Genomic DNA, 15,556 nt, shown 5'->3' with positions numbered 1-15,556 from the left:
ATAATACATTTACTGATTAACCTATACCGAAAGTGCAGAAGGAAACACATTTATTTCTAGCTAATAAGTCTTAACATTTTTCATTACTTTAATTTTTTATACTTTCCAAAATCAATGCCCTCCCACCCTCCACACACACACACACACACACACACACACCAGTACTTGAAAAAAGGCCAATTAAAGAATGGCCATTTCACTATAAAATTTACACTACCAAAATCATTAGTCATTACTTCTTCCTTAGAATTTTAAGCAATAGTATTGCTACAATCTTAAAAGCTATTCACCAATTTTCTTCAGTAGTTCGTGGGTAACGTAAAACCAACAGAGAGCAGTACATTGTAAAAAACTGCTGCTGTTTTTAAGACCTAAAACTATATTGCAAACTAACATTTATATTTAGTCAACACTTTTCTCTTTTTAATAGTCTCACCTAAATACAAGAATATAAATAAGCATCTGCAAAGTAAAAAACATGAAAAAACATTATTCCATATTTAGTGAAAGTCTTAAAGAAAAAAAACTTTCATGCTAAACTGCCACCATGGAAGGTTCTCAAAGGCTGCTATTCTTTGATGTAAAATGAAATACTACTTAGTGAATAAAACATAAAAAACTCCTGTCTACCCTTCAAAGAGACATATCCTTTGACCCGGTACTCCAGACTAAAGCCTTGAAATTTTTGCACAAGAATGCTGCGTGAGGAAAGTCCAGACAAAACAGACACTTGAGATGCTAGAAGGCTGTATAACCCCAATCGCAGACACTACTCCTTCCAATAATCTAGCAGAGATAGCGCTGCCGTACACCAAAAGAAAGTAATCTCACCAAAAGAAAACTGACCCCTTTAAAAAAAAAAAAAAGCAAGCAGTCAAAGCAAATATAAGCCTTTAACTTAGGTTTATCTTTTTGTGCAGGTCACCTCTTAATGACCGATTTTTAATTCAAGTTTCCAGACTTATAAAAAGTTTTCATCTATAAACTTTTAGTACTGTAGGAGGCAAAAATAACATAAAACAAATACTGGTGCTGCAAAAATGGTTTTATTTTGAAAGACTTGCAAAAATCATTCATTTTTAAAATTTCTTACAGTAATACAAGCAATGAAAAAATTTAAAACCTATTAAAGTGACAATAAATTTATATTAAATAACTTGCTGCTTGCAGACATTCTAAAACAGCAATATTTGTTGGCTGAATGTGTTAATAACATGTGCTTAATCAAGTAGCAATTACTTATTGCAAGTATCAACAAGTAACAAACCTTTAACTGTTGTGTGCTTGCTATTGGAAGTAACTGTCAAACAGGGAAACAAAAAATTGGCAACATTCAAAACACTGACTCTATTTATTTTACATGCACACCTAATTTTTAAATAAAGATATTAATACAGACTACTTAAAATATCCAAAATATTAGGATTTTACATTAATAGTGTGTACTATCATGTAATTTTTCAAAAATAAAAAAAAAAGTTTAGAAATCGTAGCCATCCTTCACACTCCACGCCACAGATTTGAGATTTACAGATAGCTAAAAAAAAAGTTTCCTTTCTCACATGCATGTATGTTGAGACTGCATGTATAACTAAGTGTAACACCTTTATAAGATTTAAAACAGGTGGTGCTTAATATTTTTTAGATAAAATAACCAAGTACCTAAATGAAAACAAACCACTGAACGTATCAATATAAACACTGAAGGACAGTGCCTGGCACACTTAAGTGCTCAGTAAGTATTTACTGAATAAATAAATGGAGAATGAAGGAAAGATGGCATATAACATAATTTTATGGAAGTAATATACTAATGTCAAACTATTAAGGCTTATTTCACATTATTTTTATTAATAAACTGAAAGAATTCTTATTTTATCAGGGTAGTTTTTTATTTTTGTCTGTTAAAAGATTAACTATATAGCAGTTGATAGCTAATATAAGGTAATTGTGAAAAACAGGAATAGTATTTTTAAAATACTTAATACAAATGGTTAAAAAGCAAATCAAAAATGTACCTATGCAGGTCTAAGTTATGCTTTAGTTGCTTTGTGGGGGAGCCTTTACTCAAACTCTTCAAAGAGTACTGAAAATTTAACTTCTCTCTTTTGTATAATACAAGTGAATATAAGAAGACAATGTGTTCATTGGACTTGCGTATTCATCAAATGTACTGAAAGGAGACTGGGGTGGGGTGGCATAAAGAAAAAAAAGTTACTCTCTTAATAAGCACAAAGGCAAAGACATTCTTCACCCAACCTCCATGGCACAGCAGCTCCTGCCACAAAAAACAAGGGCCTAGCAAACAACCATTTGTTAGCTTTCCTTGTTATCTGTAGGAAGTATCACATATTTGAAAATAATAATGGTGCAACCCATGAAAGTTGCATCACGCAAAAGTTTTTTTTTTAAACACTGTGCTTCTACATAAATCAACAAGATTATTTTAAGACACTGTCATCACCTCTTTTGATATTTAACATTTTATTAGTTGCAAGAATAAATGAAAAGGATAGTTAGCAATTTATACACAACAAACGAGAGAAGATATTAAGAATGACTGATTAAAAATTTACCATGTGCTCTGATATAAAATTCATTATTAGCAGTCATCTAGGAATTACTACAATTTTATTCTCTGAAGATTTGTTTTCTAACAATGTGAACACTATGTATAGTTCTAAAATGACAGAATAGAATTCTTTACACTAGAAAATGCTAAGCAGACTTTACCCCTCTACATTCTATTCCTAAAAAAAGCGATACAAGTTGTCAATACAAGGATACAAGTTGTCAATATACAACTGATGCGCAGAATAAAACATTTTTTTCTTTGTGTGGTATCGACATCCACAAAACACTATAAAAATTCCTTTAATTTGTTATGTTATATATATTAAATTCTGCCTGTCAGATATAACAGTAAAAAAAGAAAGAAAGAAAATTAAAGTTTACTTGGTGACATGCCCCTAGAGCTAATCTAATAACAGTTTAAAATAATAAGCATTATAGGGAGTTCCCTGGTGGTCCAGTGGTTGAGAACCCACCTTTCAACGCAGGGGACACGGATTTGATCCCTGGTTGGGGAACTAAGATCCCACATGCCGCAGGGCAAATAAGCCCGCATGCCGCAACTACTGAGCCCGTGCGCCACAATGAAAGATCCTGTGTGCCACAACTAAGGCCTGATGCAGCCAAAAATAAATAAATATTTTTTAAAATAATAATAATAAGCAGTATATACTTAAGATGAAAGAAATGAAACATGACAGGACAAATAAAAAAGGGTCTGAGGTTCTAGCTCTCCATGAAATCCACATGAGGAAGAAGTATGAGGACCTAAGTTTTAAGTTGCCTTACTAGACTGCTAAGATTAAAAAGAACAGAGGTAATAATCCCCACCATATCCTGCACCATACATCTAGAGTATCATGAGAAATCCTGGCAACAACATTTTAAAAGGGATTCAGTCAAACTGGAAGGTAATCAAGATGATCAATTAACTGAAACTCATGTAAAATGAACCAAAGCCCTGGGGATGTTTAAGCCAGAAAAGAGAAGACTTAGGAGAATGATTCTCAAACATTTTGGTCTCAAGACTCCTTTACACTCTTAAGTATTATTGGGACCCCAGTGAGATTTTGCTTATATGAGATATACCTATAGATATTAATCATATAAGAAATTAAAATGGAGAAAAATGTAAACATAAACTTAGTTTAAAATAATAATAAACTGATTATATACTAATATAAATAACACTATAAAAAATATTTCAAAAACTAAAAATTTGAGAAGAGTAGCACTTTTGAAATCTCTAATGTCTAGCTTAACAGAAGACAACTGAATTCTAACTTCTGTTCTTACATTCAAACTGTTGGCTAAGTTGTCTTGCTTACTATATATGAAGAGAACTCATCCTTGCACAGATATGTAATTAGAGAAGGGAGCAATATTTTAATAACCTTAATATTTTCATTCTCTCATTAAATCCATGGTTGGTTCTTGCACTTTAATTGAAAATTTTACCAGGACTTCCCTGGTGGCGCAGTGGTTAAGAATCCGTCTGCCAATGCAGGGGACATGGGTTCGATCCTGGCCCGGGAAGATCCCACATGCCACAGAGCGACTAAGCCCGTGCGTCACAACTACTGAGCTAGCGTTCTAGAGCCTGCGAGCCACAGCCACTGAAGCCCGTGTGCCACAACTACTGAAGCCTGCGTGCCTAGAGCCCATGCTGTGCAACGAGAAGCCACCACAATGAGAAGCCCACACACCGCAACGAAGAGTAGCCCCGGCTTGCCATAACTAGAGAAAGCCCGTGCGCAGCAACGAAGATCCTACGCAGCCAAAATAAATAAATTTATTTTAAAAAAAAAAAAAAAAGAAGAAAAAGAAAGTTTTACCCATTCATGATTTTATAACCATCATATGTTAGTTACGGAAAATACTGGTTCACAGAAGTATGCAGATCTTCCAAATGTTAACATATTTCATTACACAGTCTTTTAAAAGTCACATTCATTAATATCACTACCAATCCCATTAGAACAGTCTTTAAGTACTGGGAAGTTGTCGTGCTCATTCAGATCAGTGGCAGAATCAAGTTCTACAAAAATTCTAATTTTCACTCGAAAGCTTGAAGTTTATCATGGGCAACACTTCCTGTAAGTGACAGGTTTATTTCTGAAAAGATGTCTGCCACGTACTGAATACTGAATAACCATAATGTGTCTGTCATCTGTTATTGTTTTTTTCACCTAAAAGGTGTTCCATGAAGAAAAGGACTAGGTTCAGTTTGCAACAGCAACTCAACCATACAAGTGTTTTTCCTTGATACAACTGTACTTCGGTATGCCGAAGAGTTTTATGCATACTTCTGTTTTGCTACATGGAACATAAAAAAGATGTACATGCAGAATTGAGATTTTTAAAAATTAATAATTTTCACTGCTTCATCAAAGACATTAAGTGAAACTAGCTTCTTTTTTAAGAAACCTCGAATGCAGGGAAGTGAAGTATACAGTGACAGGTTGCACAGTTAGGGCCACTGCCTTGATTTACACTAAGGTGCTAACAGTTTTGCCACAGTTGCTTTTGTAACATACGTGTCAAAGTCAACACAGTGAAAAGGGCAAATAAAGTCTTTGTATAATTATGAAAATAGTTTGACTCTGTGGACCTTCTACAAGGGTCTTGCTCCCTCAGCCCCCCACCACTCTTTGAGAACCACTGATTTAGGACCAAAGAGCTGTTTTCAAATATACAGAAAGCTATCATGTAGAAAATGGCATGCCCCATGTATTATTAGGGCAGATCTTTATTTTTTTAAATAAATTTATTTATTTTATTTATTTTATTTTTGGCTGCATCGGGTCTTCATTGCTGCGTGTGGGCTTTTCTCTGGTTGTGGTGAGCGGGGACTACTCTTCGTTGTGGTGCACAGGCTTCTCACTGCAGTGGCTTCTCTTGTTGCGGAGCACAGGCTCTAGGCACGTGGGCTCAGTAGTTGTGGCATGCGGGCTCAGTAGTTGTGGCTCTCGGGCTCTAGAGCACAGGCTCAGTAGTTGTGGAGCACGGACTTAGTTGCTCCGCGGCATGTGGGATCTTCCCAGGCCAGGGGTCAAATCCGTGTCCCCCGCATTGGCAGGCAGATTCTTAACCACTGTGCCACCAGAGAAGCCCAAGGGCAGATCTTGAACCAATGGACATTATTTATAAAGAAACAGCTTAGCACCAAATGAAGAAACAACCTTTTCCCTTTAAAAAAATTGATGAACAGTAAAATCCATCCTTTATAGTGTACAGTTCTGTTTTTTTCTAACAAATGCATCACAAAAAATATCGGTTTTGACAAAAAAATCAACGCCACAATCAAGATATAGAACAGTTCCATCACCCGCTAAAATTTTCTAATGCCCTTTATAGTTTATTCCTCCTCCCACATCCAATCCTGAAAACCATTCATCAGTTTTTTGTCCCTAGAGTTTTGCCTGTTCTAAAATGTCAAATGAATGAAATCACACAGTATGTACGTAGCCTTGGAGTCTGGCTTCTTATTAGCATAAAGCATGCTAATAAGCATGCTAATAAGAAGCATGCTTGTTCCTAATCAGTGTTCAGAAATCCACTGACAGTCAGAGTGTTTCCAGTTACTGGAATTATTAATAAAGCTATTAAAAACATTTACATGCAGGATTTTGTGTGAACATAGATTTCATTTCACTTCGGTAAATATTCAGAAGTGAGACTACTGGATTATATGGTAAGCATATGTTTATAAAAAACTGCCACACTATTTTCCAAAATAGTTGTACCATTTTGCATTCCTATGAGAGTTCTAGTAGCTCTGCATCCTTGCTAGCATTTGGTATGGTCAGGTTTTTTAAGCCATTCAAATAAGTGTGTAGTGGGAGCTCACTGTAGTTTTAATATGCAATTTCATAATCACTAATGATGTTAAGCATCTTTTCATGTGTTTATTTCCCATCTGAGTACCTTCTGGGTGAAGTGTCTGCTCATTTTTATTTGAGTTAATATCTTATTATTTAGTTATAAGTGGTGTTTATTTTCGGATATAATTCCTTTATCAGATACATGTTTTGCAAATATTTTCTCCCAATCTATGGCTTGTCTTTTCATTCTTTTAACAATGTCTTTCAAAGTAATTTGAAAGAAAATTTTATTTGTGAGGAAGTCCAACTTCATAATTTTTTTAAAAATAAATTATGCTTCGGTGTTACAGCTGAAAAACATTTATCCAAACCAAAGTTACAAAGATTTTCTCCTACATTTTCTTCTAGAAGTTTTACAATTTTCAGTTCTATATTTCGGACTATGAGTTTACATCTAGGGCTTTGAGTTAATTCTTAAGTATGGTGCAAGGTATGAATGAAGTTTTTTGTTGTTTTTTGGTTTTTTGCATTTGGATATACAATTATTCCACCTTCATTTGTTTTAAAGACTATTTTTTTCTCCGTAAGAAACACGCTTCTAATAATTATGACTGATCAGTAACATAAAGAGCAGCCTCAAAAGAAATGAGAATCAGCTGGAAATTTTTAAAACAGAAGTTTAAGAACCAGTTGTTCAGTCCAATAAAAAAAGGGCAGAACATTAAATTATCCTTCCAACTCTCACTCTATGAAGTCCCCAGAGGGGGATGTTCTTAGGGAAGACTTACAGGTCTTCTTCCCTCATGTTCTCAACCCTCACCCTCCAGCAGTTCAGCTTTTCTCTAGTTTATTACTAACTGAATTCCCACATAAGATTTCTCTTGAATAAAAGGTTAAACAATTTTTTAGATGAAAAACAACCTGATGCAGTAATATAACTAGGAAACATCTAAAGTTATCCTTTGGTTTTAAATTCCTAAGATCCATTTTCTAAAACTAGAGTAACCACTGAACTTGGTCCCCAACTAAGTTTAGTCCATATGCTTAATCACTGGGCTTTAATAGGCATACCTGTATTAATTTTAAAAATATATTATATAACAGTGTTCAATAGAAATCTTAATAGCTAGTTCCCTTACCTTCCAATTAAGATTCAAGCTTCTATCCAATTTCAGATACAAATATAACAGTAGTCTATAACAGCAGTGTTGAGTAATTAACAAAAATGGTATACTAAGTTAACAAATGGGTTTACCTTATATAATACTGACATTAAAATGCTGTTTCCACATCTCCTTTTATTTACTTTTTTTTAATTTATTTATTTTTGGCTATGTTGGGTCTTCGTTTCTGTGCGAGGGCTTTCTCTAGTTGCGGCAAGCGGGGGCCACTCTTCATCACAGTGCACGGGCCTCTCACTGTGGCGGCCTCTCTTGTTGCGGAGCACAAGCTCCAGACGCGCAGGCTCAGTAGTTGTGGCTCACGGGCCTAGCTGCTCCGCGGCATGTGGGATCTTCCCAGACCAGGGCTCGAACCCGTGTCCCCTGCATCGGCAGGCAGATTCTCAACCACTGCACCACCAGGGAAGCCCCACATCTCCTTTTAAAACACTCATGAGGATTTACTTCACATTTTGAAATATTTTTATCGTTAATGTTGATATACACATTTTTAGAATCATTTTTTGTTCAAAATGCAAGCATAATCAACTCCAATTGCTCAATATTTCTGGAAGTACCCTTCAGCCCCTGGTCTTGTCATTATGCTACTTATTAAACTCTCCATCCAACAGTGTGTAGGAACAAGAAGACATGAAACCCCTACTGGCATTATGTTACCTATCTGATTATTTAATACTTTCATTTTAATATAAAACTAAATGAATGGCAAAAACTTAGGTTTGAAAATTACCTATGGGTTTCAGTTATCCATATTAAGTATCACTTCAAGAACTATGAATAATTATACATAAGACTTCAACTGATTTCAACTGGAATATCACACTGACATTTTGACTACTATACTTCAAGAAAGACATAACAAAGCTAGGGAAAATCTAAAAAGGGCAACAAAATTCATTAAAACTATACAACTGATTTTAGGGGATATCATTAAAAGCACAAAATTCAAAGCAGTCTGTATACCTCTCTGGTATGCTTCATAGCACCTTTTTAGAGCAATAGATTGCTGTCTGACTTATTCATTTTGCAAACTGAATAGTAAGAAAAGAACTCAGAAGTGCTACTAACAAACTCTCTAAAATTTGAAACTTTATTATAGAGAGTAAACCTCATAATACTGGAACAAGAAAGTAATCTCTTGGGGCTTAAAAGAGATGGTCATTGGAAAAGGTAAAATAATAGTACCCTCATTAATTAATGAACATGTGGCATGTGTAAATCCTCCTACTCTCACACACACACCTGTCTCATTTCTCTTATACTTGACTAAGCAAGTGACATTTGGTTTTTTTGTTTGGTTTTTTTGGGGGTTTTTTGGCTGAGCCACGTGGCATGCAAGATCTTAGTTCCCCAACCAGGGACAGACCCTGGGCCCTCTGCAGTGGAAGCATGGAGTCCTAACCACTGGACCATCAGGGAATTCCCAGCAAGTGACATTTGATTAACACTTGATGAACAGGTAGATGGTACCTTGATGAACAGGTAGATAGAGTTAGGGAATTGGTAAAAAGCAGCTGGGCATAATTAACTGAAATCTGAATGCCCTGAAGCAGGAAAGAACAAGTTCCAGGCGTGGTGTGGCTGAAGCACAGAGTGTAAAAGACAGTGTAAAAGTGTAAAAGATAAACTTAGAAAGGTAGGAGTTAAATCACACAAGACCTCAAAGGCCATGATAGGATTTTAATGTTTACTCTCAGGTCAGTAAAAAAACACCAAAGGATTTTACACAGAAGGATGACACAACCAGCATTTAAAAAAGACTATTCTGGTTATCTGTGGAAAATGAATTAGAGGAAGATTAAAGTATCTATGGAGATTAAGAAACACTGCAGCAATCTAGGTGAAAAATGATGGTAGCCTTGACTAGGATGATGGCAAGGTCAGGAGGCAGATCTAAGAGATAATTTAAAGACAAAAGCAACCAGTCTTAGGCATAACCAGCCTTCCAAATTGTCTGCATTTATCTATTTATTTATCTGTTTATATCTTTAATGGTGCAAACAGAAACTTAAGTGTGACCCATTATTTAAATTATGTTTACAGGTTCAAAATTAAGTGACAAAAGAATGTACAATTAGAAAGGGAGTAGTTAAGAAACATACTCATATATCTGATAATTGTAAACCAGATATAAAATGAAAAGCAGGTTTATATGATTACACATTTTTACTAGAAGTCTTAGAAACTTTACAAAATTTATGTCATTGTACAATATAAGCATAAATAACAAGTTACATCTAAAGTAACACCACACACTGAAAAATTCTGTAAGTGACGATTACCAAAATTCTATTATCTGCTGCTGATTAACAGAAGAACCTTATTCATTTATTGGTAGTTGTAATCTCTCATGCATAATGCAGAAATAGGATGTGTGTGTGTACACACACATATATACACACAGTAACAATTACAATAATTGGTTCCAGAAACACCCAATATACTTAATTTTAGATAGTACTGGTAAGTTCTTACAACTTAAATAGGAGTGTAACTGAGAAAATTAAAAATAATATATTCATTACAAAAATAAAAATATTGATTTCTACTTATAAATGCCACAAAAATGGAAGCCGTTTGTAATTTTAATGTTTGTATATGATTTAATATTTGTGTAAAATGCTTAACACAAATTATCTTTTTGTAATGATTATTTCTTCTTAAAATTTATATATACTTTTCCTAGAAGAACCCAGAACACCATCTGAAAAATCTGTTGTACAAAAATAACCCTGAAGGCAGAATCCTAGCAGTGTATAGTAGAGAATTCTTACCAATTTTTCATCAACCGTTATGAGTTGCGTGTCTCGAGTTTGGTCCTGTGCCAACCTCCATGTGGAAGTGCTCAGCAACCTGCAGTGAAAGACTTTAAGTTAAAAAGTGATCCATGCAATGAGAAAAGAGAGGCAGACAAATCTTTCAGAAACCTGCTACTTTAACAGTATCTGTCTTATAAAACAAAAAGAATAGAAAGAAATAGAAGAGGGCACAAAAATCCTTTTTCTCCCCAATTAGTTCTGTCTGCTGAGTTTTTGGCAGACTCTCACTTGACAGTTCACAACAGGCTGTACTTTATGGCAGTCTATAGGCTCTCTGTCATAGAAGGGCCGCCAGTGACAAGAACTGTTCTGCTCTCTATGAATGCACACTGGCTAGTTTGTCATTACAAGGAAGAAAAATGCAAAGCTATATCAACACTTCTGGAATGCTGATTCCTAAATGATGGCATCAGAAAGAAAAAGAAAAATCTCCATCATATTCTTAATGGACTAAAGTAAAAGTTGTAGAATTTAATTACATAATGTTAACAAGAAGTTCCTTCACTCTAATTTCAAAACAAAAGTTTAAATAGGAATGATTTGCATGATCATTTAAAACAATGTTATTGGTTTAATCCTGTGACCCATTCACAGAATTGAATAAAGTCTGAATAGCTGAAATAGAAATATTAAGTCAGAAATAAAATCAGCACAGAATCTAACTCCTTTGTATTAGCATGGTCCCACTCTCACCCCAAGGAAATTATGAAAAGCTAACAGATTTTTTTTATTTCATGTACACACTGTAGTTTATACTAATGAATGCAATAGCCATCGATGATTGTGACAATTTAGCATTTTAGAATTTTCCAAAATATTAAACCATCCTATGTAGATTTCTCTTTAGAAAGTAAGTTAGTATACACAATTGACTTGAGTTTCCAAACCAACTGAATATAGAGTATTCAATTCTTTTATTTTTTTATTTTTTTATCCTATTTTTTTAAATGGCACAACTTTTTTTTTTTTTTTTTTTTAACTTTGGGTTTATTTATTTATTTATTTGTGGCTGCGCTGGGTCTTCGTTTCTGTGCGAGGGCTTTCTCCAGTTGCGGCAAGTGGGGGCCACTCTTCATCGCGGTGCGCGGGCCTCTCTTGTTGCGGAGCACAGGCTCCAGACGCGCAGGCTCAGTAATTGTGGCTCACGGGCCCTGTTGCTCCGCGGCATGTGGGATCCTCCCAGACCAGGGCTCGAACCCGTGTGCCCTGCATTGGCAGGCAGATTCTCAACCACTGCGCCACCAGGGAAGCCCTCAATTCTTTTATTTAATGCAATATAATCACCAATAATTCATGCAAAACTTCATGCCAAATGTTCCATTTTCAATAGCTACACTGTACACAGCTTTACAGAAAATCTACCCACTAATAACATAAAGATAACTCATAATACAAAAGGCTTTGTTTCATGAACATATATTGTTTTAAAATATCAATTATTTTCCCTAATTAATACAATTCATTATCACTATAAATACCTTGCTCAGAAATATATCCACACAAAATACATCTACATGGATATTATTTTAAATTATTTATACAAACAGTTAAAATATATGTTCTAGTTGTTATAATACTAAAGAAGTATAATTAAGTACCTTTTAAAATCTATTTACTCTGGAAATCACTAAGAGCAATAATATGACAATAAGAACATTTTGAGTACTTATAACTAAATCCATATATTGCAAGAAAAAAGTGAGGCAATATAAGGGAACTCAGGAAAACTTGGAATATTAGAAGTATTAGAAAATGTAGGGACTTCCCTCGTGGTCCAGTGGGTAAGAATCTGCCTTCCAATGCAGGGGACGTGGCTTTGATCCCTGGTCGGGGAACTAAGATCCCACATACCGCAGGGCAACTAAGCCCACACGCCACAACTACTGAGCCCGCACGCTCTAGAGCCAGTGGGCCACAACTACTGAGCTCACACACCACAACTAGAGAGCCCACGCACCACAACTACTGAGCCCGCGTGCTCTAGAGCCCCCGCACTGCAACAAAAGATCCCTCATGCCACAACTAAGACCCGACACAGCCAAATAAATTAAATAAACAAATATTTTAAAAGGAAAAGAAAATATAGCTATATTTCAAGAAAATGGAACTACCTAATTCCTTTAACGAATAGAAGTGTTAGATCAAAATAGTGGAAATTAGGTTAAAACTCTGTAATCCACGAAACGTGTAACTTAAAATTATACAGTAGGTTTGATTGATTTAAACAATTTTCTTTCAAATTGTATGTTAAAATCTTATTGTACATTAGTTGTAACCCAAAGTAAATTTTTTAAAATGTTAAAGTATATATACTTTAATGATAGATATATTTTAATAATTTTAGGTTGATCTCCAACTAATCATAAGAATGAAGCTGTATGTCATTTTCTGTAAACAGATAACTATTATAAACAAATACACAGATGAAAAATTATGCTTATATTTTTATCAGCCTGTATGTAAAAGGCAACACAATAAAGACAAAAGATGTTAAGTAAAATAATATTACCAGAAAGAGTTAAAAATCAAAATAAAAATTTTTTGTAAGAAAAGGATAGGCTAGAATGCAAAGAAATTATAAGTAGAAATTCTTATTTATTATTTGAAACAATATATTCACATATAATTTATTTCAGGAAAATTTGCCTAAGTAAAAAACACACAATGTATATATGTATATGTATATATATGTGCATATGGGTTATATACATTAAGTCATGTGCTAAGTAGCTACTCCTGAAACACAGAGACAGCAATTCTTAAAAAACAAACCTCAGATGTGGAGAAAAATTTTCCTCCAATTATAGTTAAGGTAGCAACAGAGATCTAGAGTCAATTACGAACACAGCATTTAATTAATTATACCTACAAAATACAATCTACAGTTAATTTTAGATTAAATGTGAACTATATAGCAAATATCTTTTTGTTTATTAGCCTGTAAAGAACACCACAACAGTGAAGTGGAAGAAGTAAAGAAAATATTTTTAGTCGTATTAGAGTATAAAAACGTTACTAAACAAAATATAAAACCTAGAAAGCATAAAGTAAAAAATGACAGAAGCTACTACATAAAAACTTCTAAACCAAAATACGATAAATTAAGAATAAGACAGGTAACAAACAAGAAATCTTTACAACACAAAACAGTAAAGGATCAGTATCCAAAATAGGTAGGGAATTCCCTGGCGGTCCAGTGGTTAGGATTCAGTGCTTTCAGGGCAGGGGTCCCAGGTTTGATCCCACAAGCTGCGCAACAGGGCCAAAAAAAAAAAAAAAAAAAGGTAAAAGAGCTCCTACAAATTGGTACATAGGAATAATGAGTTTCAAAGGAGGGAGTCAAACAAGAAAAAAAGAAACAACCCAATTACAAATGGGAAAAGAATTTGAAGCCACATTTATCTAAAGATCTACAAATAACCAATAAGCACGTGAAAAGATGCTCAACATTACTAATCACTAGGGAAATGCAAGTCAAACCAAACCCACAAGAAGATATCACTTCATACCCATTAGGATGGTTACGAAAAAATATGCATTGGTGGAATATGTAGAAATTGGAACCCTTCTGCATTGCTGGTGGGAATGTAAAATGCAGTTGCTGTGGAAAACAGTATGGCAATTCCTAAAAAAAACTAAACAGAATTAACAAGTAATCCAGCAATTCCACTTATGGGTATATACCCAAAATAACTGAAAGGAGGGACTCAAACAGATATTTGTAATATTCATAGCAGCATTATTAGCAACAGCCCAAAGCAAAAACGGTCAAATATTAATAATCATATTTTATTGGGCCATGTATCATAATACTAGAAGTTAAGTGTACATACAGAAATGACTAATATGTAATGATTAGTAAATAAATGATAATTTTATTTTGCTATTTAGTACCCTTTTTTTTTTTTTGGCTGCGTTGGGTCTTAGTTGTAGCACACGGGATCTTCATTGAGGCGTGCGGGATCTTTCGTCTCCACGCACGGGCTCTTAGTTATTGCGCACAGGCTTCTCTCTAGTGTGGCGTGCAGGTTTTCTCTTCCCTAGTTACAGTGTGCAGGCTCCAGGGCGCATGGGCTCTGTAGTTTGCAGCACATGGGCTCTCTCATTGAGGCGCGTGAGCTCAGTAGTTGTGGCACGCGAGCTTAGTTGCCCTGCGGCATGTGGGATCTTAATTCCCAGACCAGGGATCAAACCCACGTCCCCTGCATTGGAAGGTGGATTCTTTACCACTGGACCACCAAAGAAGTCCCTAGTACCCATTTTTGAGAAACTTAGAAATTTTGTTTGCTTCATGAACTTGCCTTGCTATCCACCCATTTGTTTTAACTGGTCTGTTCACATTTCCAAGTTTCTTAAGTGTCAATCTTAATTCTGAGCCCAAAGGATAAACTATGAGGGCTGTGACTGTTACTAATCAATTATTATTAGAGTATACAAACAATTTATTCTATTTAGTTTTTTTGTATAAGTTTCCTGTAAGACAATGAGGTATCCTGGAAATGGATATTAAGAGATCTTATTTCTAACTCTGAATTCTACTACTTACTGTTGTGTCTATGAGCAAATCACTTAACGTCTCTGCATCTCAATTTCATTTTTGTAAATGTGTAAAATGAGGACTTGTTTCTCCCTTTTTTTTCTACTGAAGAGTCTATGTGATTCTAATAAGTGGAACTGATTATAGTTCTAGTTTGTTTTAATAATCCCCTATGAAAATGCTATGTAATGACTACTCAACTCATAATCTGATTTTCTTTAAAAATCTAAGGAGTTACAACTTTCAAAACCATATACACATTTGTTTATCCATTCATTTCATGATGAACATTTGGGTTGTTTCTGCTAAAGATATTCACGTGCAGTTTTTGTGAGGGCATAAGTTTGCAACTCTTTGGGTAAATACCTAGGAACACAACTCATGGCTTATATGTTAAGACTATGCTTAGCTTTGCAAAAAACTGCCACACTGTCTCCCAAAGTGGGTGTTCCATTTTGCATTCCCACCAGCAATAAATGAGTCTTCCTGTTCTCTTCATTCTCACAAGTGTTTGGTGTTGTCAGTTTCTTGGATTTTACCTATTTTAATAGGTGTGTAGTGGCATCTCATTGTTGTTTTAATTTTCAATTCCCTAATGACATATGATGTTGAGGCACCTTTTCA

At 34.8% G+C, this 15,556-nt stretch overlaps 1 protein-coding gene across 1 annotated transcript in view; it reads right to left on the bottom strand.

The window, feature by feature from the left end:
• NDUFS4 (NADH:ubiquinone oxidoreductase subunit S4) overlaps positions 1 to 15,556 on the bottom strand; it is a 124,020-nt gene that overhangs the window by 59,070 nt on the left and 49,394 nt on the right. Inside the window, exon 2 of the mRNA XM_068532730.1 lies at positions 10,351 to 10,429. Within this exon, the coding sequence (XP_068388831.1) occupies positions 10,351 to 10,429 (79 nt within the window). The remainder of the gene's footprint in view (positions 1 to 10,350; positions 10,430 to 15,556) is intronic.

Source organism: Eschrichtius robustus, chromosome 2 (genome assembly GCF_028021215.1).
Source record: "Eschrichtius robustus isolate mEscRob2 chromosome 2, mEscRob2.pri, whole genome shotgun sequence".
Classification (NCBI taxonomy): Eukaryota; Metazoa; Chordata; class Mammalia; order Artiodactyla; family Eschrichtiidae; genus Eschrichtius; species Eschrichtius robustus.
This window is presented reverse-complemented; position numbering and strand designations above follow the sequence as displayed.